The sequence below is a fragment of the Python bivittatus genome, unplaced genomic scaffold, assembly GCF_059951505.1.
Source record: "Python bivittatus isolate LINGU-HERP-01145 unplaced genomic scaffold, Pbiv_v1 ctg000350_np1212, whole genome shotgun sequence".
Lineage (NCBI taxonomy): Eukaryota > Metazoa > Chordata > Lepidosauria > Squamata > Pythonidae > Python > Python bivittatus.
The window spans coordinates 35276953-35295969 of NW_028277074.1; the positions used below are offsets into that span (position 1 = coordinate 35276953).

At 36.9% G+C, this 19017-nt stretch overlaps 1 protein-coding gene across 1 annotated transcript in view; it reads right to left on the reverse strand.

The window, feature by feature from the left end:
* Positions 1-3323: 3323 nt before the first annotated feature.
* Positions 3324-19017, reverse strand: part of FRMPD4 (FERM and PDZ domain containing 4) — an 83529-nt gene continuing 67835 nt past the window's right edge. Inside the window, exons 11-16 of the mRNA XM_088144459.1 lie at positions 14137-14226; positions 13600-13782; positions 11858-11996; positions 10299-11357; positions 8707-9989; positions 3324-4748 (exon numbers count right to left, since the gene is read on the reverse strand). Of these exons, the coding sequence (XP_088000585.1) occupies positions 3387-4748; positions 8707-9989; positions 10299-11357; positions 11858-11996; positions 13600-13782; positions 14137-14226 (4116 nt within the window). The 3' untranslated portion in view covers positions 3324-3386. The remainder of the gene's footprint in view (positions 4749-8706; positions 9990-10298; positions 11358-11857; positions 11997-13599; positions 13783-14136; positions 14227-19017) is intronic.

Here is a 19017-nt window from a genome sequence, read left to right on the forward strand (position 1 = left end):
TTTACAAAGTATGTGTCTGTTGATGCTTAGGGAATCACCTGGCATCTTTAGAGAGGCTCTTATTCATCCATGCCTTGAAATTGTGGGCACACTGACAGTGATATCCTTTCCCACATCTATGGCTTATTATTTTGCCTTCTTTTTACTTCCCCACCCCAGCTTAAGCCCTCCATGCAGGCCTGTTTACAACCTGTGGCCTTTTTCCTTGTATGGGAGTCCTGACAATAGGCTATCACAACAACTATTCTTAGAATATTATTTTCCACAAATACTACTGACAAGTCAGTAATGGTTGTTTGCATAGCGTGCCTCCTCATGTGCAATTACACCATAAAAGATCTTAGGCACACTATGGTATGATGTCAGCAATAGCAAATATATATAAGTGTATCCTTGTAGCCACGACCCAAAAGGGCTGATTGCAAGGGCTATTTAGATATACCTATTGAGTCTCAATCCAATATTCCCCTTCCCCATTGTGGTATTATGTGAGCAAGAGTTAAAAAGTAATTTTAAAAAATCATCTCCTTTTTGGTGCCCAGCACAATGCTCCGCCCTTTCCAGCACATAGGAGTGGAGCTCCATGGAAGAGCTTGAATCAAAAAAGCTGAGTCAGACACCTGAATTACCTCATTCCACTGTAGCTCAAGCTTCACAGGGCATAGCCCGATTTTATAACAAAACAGTGATTCATTTTTGGAGACATTACCAAGACTCCACACCCATTTTATCCTTAGATGCTGTGATCATTTAAGACTATGCTTACTAGTAGTCTCTCTAGGATGTTTCCAAAGAATGATTTCAGGTGTCTTGTAGCATTATCTTTCTATAGCTGCTTAAACCTAGAATTTGGAAAGAAGCAGAGAACCTATTGCCATTTACCACGAAATGGCAACTGCAATAGTCACCCTGATGAATTCAGTTCTAGTTTTCTCTCACAGAAATAGAGTAATATATGTTCATATGTAACTTTGGAAGAAAAACTTATCTTTGTTAAACTGTTACATGTAGAAAAACAAATTATGCTGAAATCATGAAACACCTTCAATAAAATTGTCCTCATCTTCTGCCATCTGCAGGCTGCTTCACATTTATCTCTAGTGGAGATAGAACTATACAGGCAAACAGATGCTCTGTGTACTTCCTAAGCAAGCTTAAAAGCTGAAATCCTAGTAATTTAATCCTATCATATGCTTAGTGCTGAACAGCTCTTTGAGAAATGGAATAGCTGAAATTTGTCTCACATACTTCATTTCTTGACAGGCTGCTGATTGACGTAATTGTAACATCTGGTTGAGCAATATGCACATATAGCTAGATCATAATTTATGTGTTTAGGTTCCAAGTAGAAAAGATGCTGATGCTACTTACAGTAGTTATTTTTCTGTACTGAATACTGACTGAAAAATGTATGAAAGTGATCTGGTTGATATATTTATCTAAACCGAAGTGTGTTTCATTTGATTTTGATAGCATATTGTGTGACCCAAGCTATTTTGATTTGTAAACTATAGTTTATAGATTACAGTGTTCAGCAAATACAGGCAAGTCTGGTTTATTCAATAAACCACAGTTAAACAACTTGGTTACATATCAAACTATGGTCAGCAACGGGCAGCATTATAGTGATTATTTTAATCTGGAGTTCTAGTAACCACATTTTGTGGTGGAGTCTAATTTCTCATGAGTACTATAATAATAGAAGAATAGCTATCAGCCATATAATTAACCAACCCAACCATAAAGCCCTTGGGACAGTCCCTCATGTTGAGCCTAAGCTTTGTTCCAAGGATACAAGAGGGAAATTATGGTGCCATTTTGAGCTCTTTGGATAAAACACAGACTAAAATAACATATAAATAAACCTGATGTAAGTCCATAAACACAAGTTGTACCACAAATGTCCCCAGCTGTCTTGTATCTAATCAATAATTTCAAAATATATCAGCTGTCATGGTCTCTGGCTTCAGAAATTTACATGACCCCAAAGCGCCATACAGGAGGGACCCTCTAGTACATTCCCCAAATCTGTGGTATATCTCTTCCATCATCCACAAAAGATGAATTCCCAATAAGCACCCCCTTTTCCTTACCTTGCAGAAGAGAAGAGACAAAATCAGTCAAGGACCTTTTAAAAATGCATCCACCCTCTCTAAGGAAACATGGCCAACTACTGTATGGACTTCGTCAACCTACCATGGCTTCAGCTCTTTGCTGAGTCAACATCTCTTTATAGAAGAGATGGGGAATTTGGGTGTTCAGAAGTGCTGGACTACAGTTCATAGCAGCCCCAGCCTGCATGGTCATTCTTCTGTGTCAAATGAAACAGTGTTCCCACACCAACTGTTATGGCCCACTACTGCAATGCCACGTGCTATTCAAAATAATTTTGAGCAACTGCTTCAAGCATTGTCAAAAGAGCCAGTGATAAAACAATATGGAAGTATGGCTGCAAAACAAGACAGGACTTCCTGTCTAGAAAAACAGTGGGAGGAGACTCTTTTGACACCCCACATCTTTTGCATTTCTACCTGTTCTATATCATTTCTTGATAGGGATCCAGATCAGGAAGAAAGATTGACTGTCTAAAGCACAATGATCTTCGGCAGCAAAGGTTTACTTCTAGCCTGTTTTGATATTGTGGAGGGGCTGTGTTTCCTTTAAGCATGAGAAGGATTTGGTTGCAATTTTGTTTTATAGAGGCTCCTGAAAAATTGCTGTCTTAAACATCTGTAAATTGTATTTTATTGTTTGAATTTTGGGTCTGTGTTAATGTTTGCAAGCGATCTTTCAGGATTTTAAAAAATTAATCTAAAGGCAACATACAAATAAATTGTAACATAACAGATGCATCAGGCAAGCAATATGAACAAAAAATTTATTGTGTCTGTGTGTTGCTTTGTGTTTATGTGTGGCTGATTTCTAATAAATCGTAATAGTCTCTGGAGTTTAAAATGTATTTTACTATTAAAAATTATACTTCAAACATTAAATACTGTTATATACATTATGATTCCATTTTTTAGTTCTAACTGTAAATGGTGTGGTTTCCAAGTATAAACCTGGAAAGTAAAAGGAAGTAATTCCTTTAGGATTGCAGTTACCAGATGTTAAGATTAAGCAACTGTAGATTTGACTGAAAAAGCCAAACTCCAAATGCTGTTTGTTTGTTTGTTTATATATATATAAACAAACAAACAAACAAGATATAAATGGCCAGAAGTTTATCATTTTATAGATATTTTAAGTCACTTATCTATTTCATATAAAATAACAAAATATATAGAGAGAGCCATGTTTGATAATTTTAGTTCTTACATAGATAGTAAATAAAAGAGTTTTTAAATGTATGGCTTTGCAAAGATATATTATGAAGTGACTTCTGTTTATTTATTTAAAAGCATTTTAAGAGAACGTGTTAGTGTGCTTACAATAGTGGCCATGGTGGTCGAATGACGAGCCAAAAGTTTGATGCTAGAGTCACTCGAACTCTTTCCAGACACTGCTTCCGCAGCCTTTAGAAGAGAAATGTAGTTGATTACAACCTCATCTACTTTCGCTACAATCTCCTCCTGCTGCGCTTCAGAGTTCATGATTTTAACTAAACGCATGCAGGCTTCTGTTAAGCAACAGAGAACTTGAAAGCTTGAAGTCATTGCTACAAGCATTTCCTCTGGGCTTTTTTCAGCCATGGCCATTTTCCTGCAGGCACTTCCCAACTGTTGTGATTCTACAGATAACAGTTGTTTGTACTGAGAAAGTTTAAGGTCATGCGCTTCTGGACGATCCTCCTCCTCCTTCCCCACACTTGACCGGACCAAACAGAGTAGCTCATTGGCATCCTTTTGTGCTGCAAGAAACCCATCAGGCGCTGCATAATGCTTCTCTTTCATGACACCGAGCCTTGCAATTTGTGCATCAAAGGACATGTGGCTGAGGCCTGGCTGACTTCTGCTTTTGCACTCCTGATGGTCTCCTTCTTCTCCGAGGGCTTCTACGCCTTTCCCCTTCTTTTCCTCATTCTCAGTGGAAGAAGTCTGAGTAGTTAATTCTTCTGCGGTGCACCGTACCTCCGGATGGCAGAGGCAGGAGAGCTGAGGGCTGCCTGCATATTCAGCTTCATCTTCGTCATCAGCATTCCCTGCCATTAGGAAGCAAGAGCTAAAGGGGCTGCGGCATTTCCAGTTGCTAGCATCTCGTTTTCGCAATGGCAGCGTTCTGTATTGCTTGGGCTCCTTTTGGACAGCGTTCAGGAGGAAGGATCTTCTACTGTTCATGCTGATGTTCACAGAACTTTGGGAATAACTTTTTGATAGCTTTTTGCCCAGAGGAAGTTCTCCTCTTTTTTCTGATTTTGAGTCATATGCTTCAGAAATGTCTGAACGTAATACACTGACTGCAGCTTTCTCCTTCCCAAGAAACATCTCAATGCCTGTAGTTTCTGCGGTAACACTGCTGCTGCGTCTCAAAACCTTTTTCTTGTGTGGTATTCTGAGGCTTCCTCCCATTGTACCATATGGCCATAAACTGACTGCTACCCCACCTGGCAGGTTGACTTTGGGAACATCAAAAGAGTCTTGGTTTTGACTTGGCACCTTTGATTCTGAGTGAATGTAGGATGATAGCAGGATGGGACCAGCTCTGGGCTGTTTAGGAAAAGCTGAAGGCATGCCTCCTTGTCTGTCACTCACAGGCTCTGTGAAAGCTACACTAGGGGTAGTAGAAGAACAGAGAGAATAGTTAAGAATCTAAAAAAACAACGTAATGTCTAAACACTTCAGTCTTATAGCATTTATTTTTTTTAAGGCTTAAGAGTGTGAATACATTTTATACCATAAGCATGTTTGATACTGTATAACAAACATATTTGGTTATGGCTGTTTCAGAAGAGATCATTAGAACAACCAAAACTGTTAAATCAGGCTTGTTGCTTAGTATAAGACAGGCATAATATAAAAACTGAACTTCTTCTTGGCTTTGGAATTTGAATAGTATACCTGTTCTATTGATACTGAATGGCATATATATTCTATTTGGTATCATCATGCCACCCTGTGACCCTTGCTTCCATCTCAGTAAATGCAGCTTTATGCAATACAAGATTCCTCATCCTTGATACTGTATCAGCAAATAACTGATTAGAAACCATTTCCTTTCTGCCATCTCCAAATACTCATACATCAGCATTATTATTATTTCTCTTTAAGCAAGAGACCCAAAGCCTATTTGCCCAATGTTCTGAAGATGGCCTTGACCTTCGCAATAGCATAACGTCCTATTATTTCTTTAACAACTTTTATCTACCTTTTTTTAAAAGTGTTTGGCTTGGTTTAAAGGAGTTCATAGAAGAAAGCTCTACTGGCCATGAATGTTAAATGGGACTTCTACACACTAGAGAAGTCTACTGCTGAATCACAGATGCTTGAGATGAACATTAGGGAAGGATTTTTGCTTTTGTGTTCGGATTGTCAGCTTCAAGAGGCAGCAAGGTGTAATTATTTCAAATACAATGCTAAAGACCAAAGACTTTTGATCTTATTCAGGAAAGCAGTTCTTAAATTCTGATAACTAAATGGACTCTCATCCAGATACTAAATGTATCAGGCAGCCAGTAGCTTGCAAGTCACTTGCAGCCCCTTTTGTGTAGGCTTTCACACAGCACTACCCAAATTAGTTGGCAAATGCTGAAATTTGGTCACAATTTTTTTCCAATTTGTCTGACTTTCTAAAATCAAAACCTCCACTTTCAAAAAAGCACCAAAGGGCCACAAGTATCAGCCTCACCCCTCTGCTTACTATAAGCTCTGAAGTTTGAACTGAACAAAAAGCCTCTCTGCCATAAATAGCTGGCCCAACCCTCTTCTAGAACATCACTCAGTGATGTAAATATGGTCAAGGTAGGGGTGGCAGCCACCTTGGGGGCCAAAGGCAGTGGGCACCAGTTGATCTTTAACTTAAAAAAATGTAAACAACTGCTCATAAATCATAGGTATGCATTCAGGTTTGCAGAAAGATGCCATGTTTAACTTTGAATCATATAAAGGTTGTGTCAGCTTCTGTCAATTGGGGATTAACTGAAAAACACAATTTGACCCAAGGTGCCTCAACTTTTACATGCAACCATATGTATTCAGGGTCAACTTCACTTGGTTTTAACATCAGTTTTCATTATTTTATACATCAGGTACATTGCTCAAGAGGGGATAGGGCCAACCCATTTAGTGTGCTTTTTGTTTCAAGAGGCCAGTGATGTCTTTGGTATGTGTATGATGGATGCTTCTGAAGTAATACAGCACTATGCTGACTACACTGGGATCTTCTTAGCATGCCTGCAGTGAGAGGTAAGTATTCTCTTTCTCCTTTTACTACTGCTTTGTGAGAGCAGCATGGAATAGCAGCAGACATCAGCCCATTGTCTCCTATGGATGAATCTGCCATTATGTTTTGGTGAACTATTTCACCTATGGATAGCCTTATAGATTATCCATTGCCTTTTAGGTTTATAGCCATAAACCTAACATCAGTGTTTTCCAGTTGTGTGGACTTCAACTCCCACAATTTTAATCAATGGCTATGTAGCTGAAGAATATGTGGCTCAAGAGGGTGGCCAAATTGGGACACTGATATAAATGAAAAAAAAAAAAAAGATTTTGTCATAATTTAGGACACTAGGATCACTAGGGCTAACAGCTGAATCGTGATTAATGAAACCTTAACTCCATTACAAATTCAGAATGATTAGTCATGTATTTATTCTGAATTTACAGTTACAGTTTTTCATATTTCTATTATTTAGATGACATACTATACTTATTTGCTTGTTCCTTTAAAAACATGCTGGAAAATCTAGCTTACCCTTCAATAACAGAAAAGTTCTAATTGCTTTGTTTTCATCACTATAATCTACAAAATGTTTGTTTTCTAAAACGTGCTTCAAATATCATTATCAATTTTTTACAAAATATTTTAACTACATGTATTAGTGATGCAGTTAGCTTTATGTTAATTAATCAATTTGAAAAATGTATATGTTGCTGTAAAGAATGGGCGACCTGTATTCACTCTCAGATTTGCCACCTGCGGTTCAACAAGACAGTACCTTCACTCACTGCAGATAGCCAATGTACAAATCTATCATATCAAGGCCTTTGAGTATCTGTAGTTCAAGGGAGCATCAAGGCCTTTCAGTATCTATAGTTCCTTATCTATACTGTATCCTTTTGTTCTACCTCCTCAAACAAAGGGACAGATTTTTTTCTTCTGGCACCATGCCTCAAAGCTACAAGGAGCAGGAAGTTACACTACAGGGTTTTGTAATTGTTGTTGTTATTATTATTATTACTAATATTCCCAGTTTCTGGCAAATATGTACTTGGATTTTGGGTCCCTAAGTGTTCCACATATTGGGTTAAGTGTGAGGGTGCCAGTAAAGGCATTCCCTAAGCAGATAGGTGGTGGCGGCTGTAATCTATCAAGCTGCTGCACCAGGATGGGCCAAAGTATATAAAAGCCCAAGGATTTCTGAGACAGGAAGATGGAGAACCTCCAACCTTTACCCTCTACACTCAGCCGTTAGGTGCTACAGCTGTGTACTTAGAAGTATTAGTACTTCTAGATGGCATTTTCAGTAAATCAGAATTACATTAAAGCTGCAGTTACACATAAAGAGAGAGAGTGTGTGACTGTGCAACAGACTTTCATTTTAAGCACAGATAAACTTATATAAAATAACTGCTTAGAAGAGTTTTCCCACGCATTTCAGTGAACATACATGAGGAATTCTATTGGTTAATTTCACTTCAAGCCACATTAATGTCTATAAATAGCCATTTATGCTCCAGCAATTATATAATTTGATGCCAGCATGATTAGGCTAAGATTATATAGATGATCTTGTAAAGCTCTTCCATGTAAAGCCAAGGAAAGTTCCTGCAGTTTTAGAAGAGCTCCATACTTGTACTTCTGTCTACATATAACACAAAGATACAAGTATTTGGAAATATTAGCCTAGAAGGGGGCATGGCTAGCCATATAATCCTACTGTTCCTTTACACGGTCACTGAATGTATGTTGGAGATTATCTCTAAATTTTATCTATTTACACCAATACATTGGATACATTGTTTTAAAACATCTAGTTTGCAATTATTATTTCAAGTCTGTTTGTTTATATTTTCTCTCCAAAGTTCCAGTACCTCATCCCATCTAATGTACAGACTGAGGTTTTTTAAAAAAAATTACTGTATGTATAAAATAGTCTTAATAACATTTTAACAACAAGAATACAAGTAGACCTTGCTTAACAACTGTCCTGTTTAGCGACTGTTCAAAGTTACGATGGCACTGAAAAAGTAAGTTTATGACAAGTCCTCAAATTTATGACCGTTGCCGCATCCCTGCGGTGTCGTGATTGCCCTTGGTGCACTTCACAACTGGCTTCCGACAAGCAGAGTCAATGGAGAAGCCGGCAGTAAAATCACAAGTGGTGGTCATGTGATGTCTCACTTAAAGACCAAATGGGAAGTGACATCGCAAATCTGTTGTGGTCATGTGATATTTCACTTAGCAACCATGTTGCTTAGTGACAAAGTTGACAGTTCCAATTGTGGTTGCTTAGCAAGGGCTACCTGTACTCCAGTTTACGTCAATAGTTTTGGACAGTGTCCTTGTCTTATATGCATAATCAGATTAATGGATTCATGCTACCGTACCTGTAGTTTCTTTAATCTTGGGAATCCTGTGACATCCATCTTTTAAAGTCCCCAATAAAGGGTCAGCAGAATTAACTGTGGAATGCATAGCAGGCACAACCATTCTGTGGCATACCGTTTCGGACTGCTGATGCAGCTCTTTATATGTTGCTCCATGGTTGGGATGCACGGCAGCTCTGTCTTCTACTGGGATATAACTGATGTTTTTTCCTGTCATATCAGGTATCATGTGCTTGATGTCAGAGGTACAAAGAGGAGACTCAACTGGAGTTCCACATGTACTGCTGCCTGTACTGCATCCCGCATCCACCGAAGAGCACTGTGAACTTTGCAGGGAAAAGTGGCCTTCACTCTGCAAGGAGGACATGCGTTTAGCTAAGTGATACTCACACAATCCAGTCATATTGTGTTCTGCTTCTGGAAGCTTTGAAAGATGATCATCTGCAGATAAATTAGTATCTTCAGAATCATTTCGGTCTTTGGATAAAGGCAGAGTAGTTGCACCAGACACAAAATGTTCATCTAGCCCACGGCCTAAAACGCTGCTGGGATCAATCTCCGGATGCATGTCATCTTTACAGTTCATATCTGCTTTCCCAAGACTGGAAACTCTTGGAATTGTCTTTCCATTCATTGTTTCCAGGTCTGTTTTCTCTACTGGCCCTTCATCTAAAACAGTAAACCATCTTTGATTGTCTTTGCGAAAAGCAGTTCTCTCTGCATTAAAAGTGCTTATACGTTGACTTTCTCTTGAAGACAGAGTTTTACCCTTTTGCTCATCAGTGTCTGTTTTTTTAGCTCCCTGTTGCTTTTTCATAACAGCACTGCCATCAGGAATAGCTTTCCCTTCCCCATCAATCACCTTACTTTTACGTTTAGTAGTGCAAGAATATACTCCAGACCCCATATGCAGTTTGCTAAAATATTCAGTAACAGATTTTGTTTCCATGGTTTCTGGTTCCATCTCCATGCTATCTGAATGAAGAATCTGCTTTGAAGGCACAACTTTTGACTGTAGTTCTGTAGCTTGCTGAATAGCTGATGACTGTATAGATTTCATTAGCAGCCCTCCTGCCTGATTCTTGGTAATGGAGAATTCAGCATGTGATTCCACCAGTGATTGGTAACCTTCATTAGTGGGTAAAAACATACGTGTGGAATTTTCAGTCAATTTCTGTGCCGTGGCCAATTCAGAATTTTCAGTCATTTCGGAAGAGTTAGTCTCATTGCCAGAATCTGATGATGATTCAGGACTATATGCTCTCAAGATGGCTACACCTGTATGCCACAAAACACAAGACTCAGTTAATGAAATCATATCAGGCACTTCAATATACTGATAAGAATAAGGGTTTTATAAGCTTAAAAATGGTTCTGAAATACTGAATGAGATATTGCATTGTTTCCAAGTAAGGCAACTTAATGTAATGGTAGTTCTATTATATGGTATCTGTAGATGATGGTCAAAAAGTAACAACACAATAACAAAATGTTTTCAAAACAGCTAATGCTGAAAGCCTAAATGGGGAAAAGGGATGAAATGATATGATTTCTTTCAATGAATAAAGGTAACAGTAGTGAAAGAACCTGAATTTTCATTCATCTGGTGTTCCTCAGAAGCAGATAAGGCCTCCAGTGCTTGAAGTGTAGAAACTACAACATTATCCAGTCCTTTTTCACATTTCTCTTCAGTATTAGTAGGGACAGCATCAATAAGTGACACTGGAATATCACCATTCCCAACATTATTAGTTTCCTCCTTGTCTGCTCTGTACTGTGTTGTATGGTTCTGAGAATCTTCTTCATCAGAGCTATCCCTGAATCCTGGTGGAGGAGCAGCAATGGCCATATTTAGAGAATGCAACAGGAAGTCATCTTCATTATCATCACCTTCTGGAGGTGGGAGTGATGTCAAGTCTATGATATCATCACTAGAACCTGAAAGGCTGAGAAGAGCAGGCCTATTGATTTCTCCAACCATAATGTCTTCTTCACAGCTGACATCATCTTCATCTTCAGCATCATCTGTGTTCTCTGCATAGCAAATATCATGCAGCAGAGGCTCTTCTATCCCTTCTGCACTTTCAAATATTTTGTCATCATGTAAGCCTGCATAAACAGAATTAGCAGCAAAATGGAAACTTTCAGCATCTGGGGACAACTCCAAACTCTTAATATCATTGGCATGGCTTATATAAAGAGCTGTCTGTTTATCTAATGCTTCTGGACTTTCATCCAATAGTCTTTCATAGCCAAGAGTTTGAGGATTCACACCATCCAAATCATGATCTCCAAAAATAAAAGATACTTTTGCAGCTCTTGGAGATCCTTGAGTTTTCTTGCTTGATTCCAATCCTCCTGAAAATGACAGCATGGGTTGCTGGTTTGCATTTTCATTAACTTCTGCCTCTGCAAAGTCATTTTGTTTAGCCAGTTGTTGATCAAGTCCACTTGAATTATAAACATTCTCTATGTATAGGTGCCTATGTTCTTTTGGACATAAGGCACTATCAGAGACATCTGCAGTTTTTTGTTTATTATCAGCAAACATATGGGCTTCCTGCTCTGCTGCTGAGAATGTAGTCATTTTGGTTACACAGTTCCACTCAGATCCATGATGATTAAGCTTCCCTTTTGTTTCAATCCCTAAAAAAATGGTACATAAGAGGTAAAAGATGTGAGTTATCAAAATAGTTTATGCAGTGTTTGAATATTTTAGATTAAATTATTTGTAATTCCTAAACATTAATACTTTGAAGTTTGTTCTGTTCATATGATCTTGGAATATACTTCTAAAACCTATCCATTCTGAGCTGCTCTTGATGAGTTCTTTGTACGTCATGGATAACTCACACAGAGAATTTTATAGGGATTTACAATAAAAAATAAAAACTTAAATCCATTTTGACTGCCTAATCTAAAAAAGTACCATAAGCAATTCTATTTAGATGTAATCAGATAAGGAAGCTGACATGAATCAAAAGTTCAAGTTCAAGAATGTCACCTTTAAAATAGAAATCACATTTGTAAAAATAAATGTTTTAATATCAAAGATCTCCACTGAATGTAACAGAAGCCTACTTGAAAAATAAACAAGTACATTCTTTTGCATATTTCATTGTTCATTGCACTGTAATATTAATTACCTGTTTCACAGGTTCCACAGTTTTTCTTGTTGGCCATGTTAAATATTGATCGTCTGGAATCAACTAGAAGTCTATAGTATCCAGCCGTTAAGCATGCAAGATTCATGGCATCTGATGATTCCATCAGTAATGTGATTGGCTAAGCATTAAAAAAAAGTATTACCATGAAGTGACTAAAATTCACCAGATTTGGGAAATAAAACATAGAGTTAAATATATTTTAATACACTTAACTGTATTTGCACTGACACAATGATTTTAAGCATGTTTATCTTATGAGGTTCTGTGGATTTCCATGAATTTGTCAGATATAAATAGGAAAAATAACACATTTTAAAACAATATCTTCTCTAGCATATACAATAAATTGCTGACAATCATAACAATGAAACATGTTGCTATCAAACAGTACCACACAGTACAAAAACTGTTTAAAAACAGATTAAGAATTGCAATAAAATAAAGTGTATTCAGTATTCCCTTCACAAATTGGAGGGATTCAAACGCATTTTCAAGAAAAATTTGAAAGAGGACTGTTACGTCTGGTTGTGTTCAGCTCTGAAGAATTATGTAGGTCAGTTTGAAACTGGTTTTAGGCTATGGCATAGCTGAGTTGTGTGATCCCACAAATGTGGAGCTGTGTTTGCCCTTTGTTTCCTAGTTGGTAGGTTATATCTTATGATCAAGACTTCCACTTCTAATAACACAAAGCAGTGGCAGTAGAAGCTGCAGAAATGGTCTAGACAGAATACACAAATATTCTGTAATGGACAGCTGAAATGATAGTCATTCATTCTTCCAGAAAGAGGAGCTCCCTGTGTGAGTAAAACAGATTATCTCCTTTGACAGACCTGGATAGGGACCATCATAGCTCTCCCATATTTGACTGGGTCATTCTGATCAAGATGTGCATCTTTTTAAAAGTTGGATGAGCAAAATGGCTGAGCTGTCATTACTACAATTTATCATCTAGCATAAGGATTCAGTCAGGTTTCTTTTTTGTTTTAATCAAAATGGTAATTTCTGAAATCATGCAAACCAAAAGTAATAATTTCTTCTTGGTTCAGTGCCATCAACACAGTAGTAAACATGTCAAATGAAAAACAAATTAGTCATTTCTGTTTCGCTTGAAATGAGTAGGCAGAATACAAAATTATAGGAGCTGCTATATAATGCCACAAAATTTCTTCAAAGCAATACAAGGAAAAATCAGTGCATGTTAAAAAAATGTTGTGAATCAATCTTAGATCGATTCTAGAAAGAACGACCATGCATTTTAGTTCTAAATAAATAAAAGGTTGTGTGACTGAATTTTATGAATTACGTATCATTTTCAAAATTATATTTCAAATCGTTCTTCAAATATTTTCAAAATCTCCAGATACTTTCAAAATCTCAACACTATTCCTATTTTGATGTTTTATGAATAAACCTTTGTTCTCCATTTCTTCCACAATAGTATCAGAATACTAAATCTGAAAATAAGGATTAAGAAATAAACAGAGAACAAATATTTTACTCAAAATATTAACTGAATTGTCACAGTAATTTTATTTTAAAAGAAAACCCCCAAAAAGCTTTCTCAGTTTTCAAATGCCTATACACTATTGTAATGTACATATAGAATTAATTCTAAAGCTGAATTAAATGGACCATCAAAATTGAATAACTGATTGACATTATTTTGTTAATATTCTTACAATAAACAGCTTTGTTGTTAATACTAATCAACATCAACTTACTTTTACATCTAACACATGAAGTTCAACTCTGACAATAGTTTCATCTTCTGTAAACATCTCAATTCTGTTCACGTGACTAAAATCAGCCAGGAGGGCTACGAGATTGGTTTTAGTGTTGATCACGTGGCTGATGCCATACCGTGGTCCCACTAATAAGGTTACCTCAGAACGTTTTTCTCCCTGCTGCAACCCAGGAAATGAAAAGGACAGAAGTTTATATACCGCACTTATGCATATCAATATAAATCAGCCTTATTTCACTGAATGTATTTCATTTAATTCCTATTATTAATAGGCTATAGATCAAATACTACTTGAAGAAAGTATTTTTGAAGGCTTTCCTAAACTTATATATTTGGCTTTATGGAAAACAAGGCTAATATAAATAATATAATTAATATTCTATAAACTAATATTAAAAACATTGTACAATTTGGTTCAATATTATTTATCATGCAAGTATTTAACTTCCCATAATTATCGATCTTCAGTTTACTTGACAAAAACTAAAAAGAATGTCAGGAGAAATAAGCTCACCATTAATGTTGCCTTGAATACGCGACCTCCATATAGCCGCAGATCACTGAGAAACTTGAGATAGTGAACCTTGGCTTGCAGAGCAGAGAGCTGAAGGTAAAGAAGATGTTTAAAAAAATCACTCCAAAGATGAAACACCAGGCTGCTCATTGTTAATTAAATGAATCAGACTTTGACTGTACATCCTAAGACTACAAACCTATCCATGTGTATTTTTTGGCAAGAGTAGTCATTTTTAGATCTTGGAATTTCATGGCAGTAAGAGCTTTTGACCGGTAGAATAGGTTGCCTTATTCAATGCTACTTTCCTCTTCAGTGTGTGTTTGTGTGTGTGTATGTGTATGTGTATGCTCAAATAAAGGGCTGATAGCTATCTGTCCAAAATGCTTCAGCAGATCTTGCACAAAGTAGGATGATTTCTTAGATCCTTTGGGATTCTATGGCTCTGTTAATAATAATGCTAAATATATCTGAAGTCTTATCTTAACCATAAACCATCTGGAGGGAAATGCAGATCGCACCATCTATTGTAATTGTTCCACCTGATACTTTTCTTCTCCGTGATACTGTATGTCCCTTCCCAATCCCAATAATTAGCCAAGCAGTAGCAGGCATAAGGTTGGAGGCATTCAGATATTAAAGCTGGAGAAGTGGTTGCAGAATCCACCACCATCTTAATTTATCAGTATACCTCTCAAACCTTATGTGGCTCAAAGAGATTCTGAGGAAATGAAGAAAGCAGCGGCTGTAGCCTCAACCAACAATCTTTACAATGACATTAGAGATCCACCACTCTAATAAAATATTTTTTAAAAAAATAATGAAAGTGACCCGCAACAGGTTCAGTGAGAAGTCTACTTGACCATGCTATGCTCCATAAGTCAGGAAGGCTTACGGAGAATTGACTTCCTTTATCTTTTTCTAAATTTTAATTTCAACTTTTGACAGGTGGATTCAAAACCTAAGACATTATCTAGATTATTAGGGCTGTGCAGGCTTTGCAAATGATTCAGAATTAATTCAGATTTCATTCTAGTGTGAGCACAGCATCTTTCTATCAATCAATTTATTTATTGTTTTGACCACAGGTCATAACAAATAAGGTAAAACCTGCACAAAAATGGCCATACATTAATAAAATCTAGTAAAATATACAAAAATCAGTAAAAACATTAAAACAGTGTTATTGCAACCGGTAAAATACTAAAAAACATTAGGAACATTTGATAAACTATTCTCTCTGCTTAGCAGCAGCCTGTGCAAAGCTTGCTAATTTCCATAGCAGTGTCTCCTTGTCTAAATTCATTAGATATTCAATTTTAAATGAATCAGGCCAAAATGATTTTCTTATCAAAAGGGGCTCCAGAAATTTTCCACGTGCTGAAGCAGAAATAGGGCAGTACAATAAATAATGGGTAAAATCTTCTATACTTTCCTTGCAACAAGGGCAGAATCGCATATTATACGGGATATTGTGAAATCGGCCCTCTCTAGTTGCTGATGCCATTTGCTGGAACTGAATCTTCTAAGTGCCTCCCAGAAGGATGGCATTGTAACACACCTCTGATAATGTCCAAATTCGATTTTGGGTTTATTGAGTGCGTACCACGGGGCAATTTTATTCTGTGATAATTTAAGCAAATTTCTTTGGGCAAAGACATCCAGCACCCTGTTTTTAAATAATAGACTATTACTGGTGTTATATGAGTTCAGAAAGAACTCCGGGGGAAAACCAAAGGTTTGCATATGATTTTGGATCTTGTAAAATTAAATGCAGATGGATGCAGGGGCCCTGGATCTCTATGGGAAGGGGCTATATTATTTGCTGTCCCTTGAGGAGGGAAGGCATGTATATTGTTTTCATATAAGGGGTTAATCTTCGCTATTACCTGAATCTGTTTCCCTGTTGAGATTGTAAGATCTATATTATCTTTCTGAAGAGGATGTTCATTATGTGTTTGGCTACATTGTCCCATGTTACAGATCTTACCTTTATTCTCCTCCCCTTCTTCCCCTTCTTTTACACTTGCCACTGTCTCATGAATTGATCCCTTTTCGGAGCTTTTAAGGTTAGGAGGGAATGTAGTTATATATGGTGACTGTGCCTGTTTATTAATCAACACTTCTCTTAACCAGGACAATTTAAGTAAGATATGATTTTGTTCCATAGGGGGCAAATCATTAAAAGTATTTAAAAGTCTATTTCTTCAGGTAAGAAATTCCTGTCTGCTATCGGATTGTATAAACTAAGTTTAACTAGAAGGGTTAGAGACATATTCTTAAAACATCTAGTTACTCCAAGCCCTCTTGCCTGAAGAAAATATTTACACTGATAAACCATTTGTGCCACATTAACAGAATCAAAAGTTACCAGCGCTCTAGCTGTCACACCATTGTAGTACAAGTATTCCACCTTTGAAATATCATCTGAAACAAGTCTAAGGGGTGAAAGTTTGAAGTAGATGTACCAAACACAATCTTCATTCTCTCTGTGAGAGGAAGCTGCTGGGTTTTGGGAAGTTGGCATTAGTTGCAACTACCACCTTCTACATGGAACCATTTTCCTCAGGAGAATGGAACTTGCTGAGCTATTTGCTAGATGATTTTGTTCAATAATAGAGTCTTCAGCAGCTATTGGACATTGTTGGATTAGAAGGCCTGCACTGGTCATTTCAACCTTATTAGAGTCCTTACTTGCTTCATTGGGTACTTTATTTGCTTCTATCTTCTTCCTGGGTGGCTTTTTAGTTGGTCTGTTGTTTCTTTTGTTAGCTGTTCCCAAAATTTTAAATTGATAATTATACTTATGTTTAGAAGCCTGTTTGGGAATAGCAGTACTCTTCCAGTTCTTACTCTTCCTTACTTGATTTCCTGTTTGTGCCTTCTTTTTCCTTTTCTTGGTTTTCACCTGGGGCTTTATTTTGTTTTTTCTCTTCTTATTCGTAAAATGAGTCTGGATTTGGGAATGGTTGTGCATTAGTGAATTATCAAATACTGTGTTTTTCTGTGGTCCAATCTCATTTGAGACTAATTTGATAGGAATTGTCAATAGATCATTTGAAGTGAATAGAAATTATTTCAGTAGTAGTAAATCAGATGACCACTTCATGGCAAATTTGTTAAAAGCCTCATGTTGTTCTCCCAAGGTTTCTGTAATCTTTTGCAAACAGGAATCCTGTGAACCACTCAAATAATTTGCCTCATTTACCAATAAGGGTTCCCAAACCATGTGGTTGGAAGGTGTTGAAGTTGCCTTGGTAAGGGGCTTTGTTGTTACAGATTGAGCTCTTATTAAAGATGGTTGTATGCTATTGTCCATGTGTTTTTCTGTAGTCTCAGAGTTTAGCTGTCTCTCAGCAATAACTATTTCCTCAGCAATATTTAGAATACTGGAGGTCCTCTTATCTATAATGTTGGTGGTATCTGTCCAAGAGTGAAGGACCAAAAGACCATTCACATGGCATGTTGTTTTGCTTTCCATTTTCTTTCATGTCACTGCCCTGGTCATCAGAATTTATTGGGGTTACACCCCTGGAGAAAAAGTAATTCTTGACTGTTTTTGAGATTTAATGTACACATCCACATCTTCAGTTACTGGACATAACCCCTTTCATTTATAACCCTCTCTAGTGAGGACCATTGTTTTAGTACCTGAGCCTTTCCTTCATCAGCTCAGTTTGTAAACTGCTTTCAATAAGTGCTTGCAGAAGCTCTACAAAGAGGGGGCTAATACTTTAAGAGCATAGTTTTAAATTGCAAACTCTCTCTTTACAATATTCCTCAGACACTGTCTAGCTTAGACAGCAAACTTCACAACCTTCCAATTTCTTTATATTCAGTTGTAATCTTCAAGTGGAGTGGTAGAGTGCACACATTTTAGTAATAAACTTCAGGATGCCAATACAGCACCTTAACTAGGTTTATTTCCAGGGTTACAGATAATTTACAAAGCTTTCTATTTTTTTTACTCTGTCCTTCCTCTGAGCAACCCAAAATAAAGTTTCATAAATAATTTGCTTTAGATATTATGCTCCAAAAGGGGATAACTATAATAAAACTTAAGACTCAAAAGCTTATGTAAGCTCTGGCTGTTTCATCCTCCACATCCCCCCGAAGTCCTTCACAGCATCTAATTTTCATTAAAGTGGCCCAACTTTCTTCAGGCTTGCGTGGGCTGTTTCAATGAACAACAGAAACGTGTTATGCAGAAGGTACACAATGCTCCTTCCAAATCATTTACAAAGGTGCAAAGCCCCACTAATTAATTCATTACAAGTCTAGATTATTTCAGGGAAAGAAAGCTAAATACATCCTTGCTTCACACATTGTCATGAAATTAATGGAATTCAGGAGAGGTTACCTTAACTTAGTAGTGCCTTTTAATCTATGAAGCATATTTCAGATATATGCAGTTTGCTGCAAATCTCAAGAAACCAGAGCCCTACATCCTTTAATGGTAAAAGTTAATCACAGAATCAGAATATTTCACTTGACAGTATATATAAAAAATAAATCAAAGGATTACATGATGAGAAAGATATGTGGCTCTGGAAGATGCCTCAGAGAGGCAACTTAGAGCAGAGAAAGGAATTTTCAAGCACTTTTGTTATGTAATGCAGAGCAAACTGAATATATGTAGAGAGAAAAGTCATGTTCTTGTGACTAACAATTCCTAGTATTTTCAATATTTAGAAAAAATGTTTTGTTAAATTATTATTTTTTCATTGTTCTTTAAACATACTAATAAGCACTATACGCTGTAGACCTGGGCAATCTCTAAAAAATACCTTGGTCATTTTTTTTTCTCTGAAAGGCTTCTTTTAAATTCTGTCCTTTGGATTCTGCTCTCTTTATCATGAAAATGTATTTCTATTAAGATGC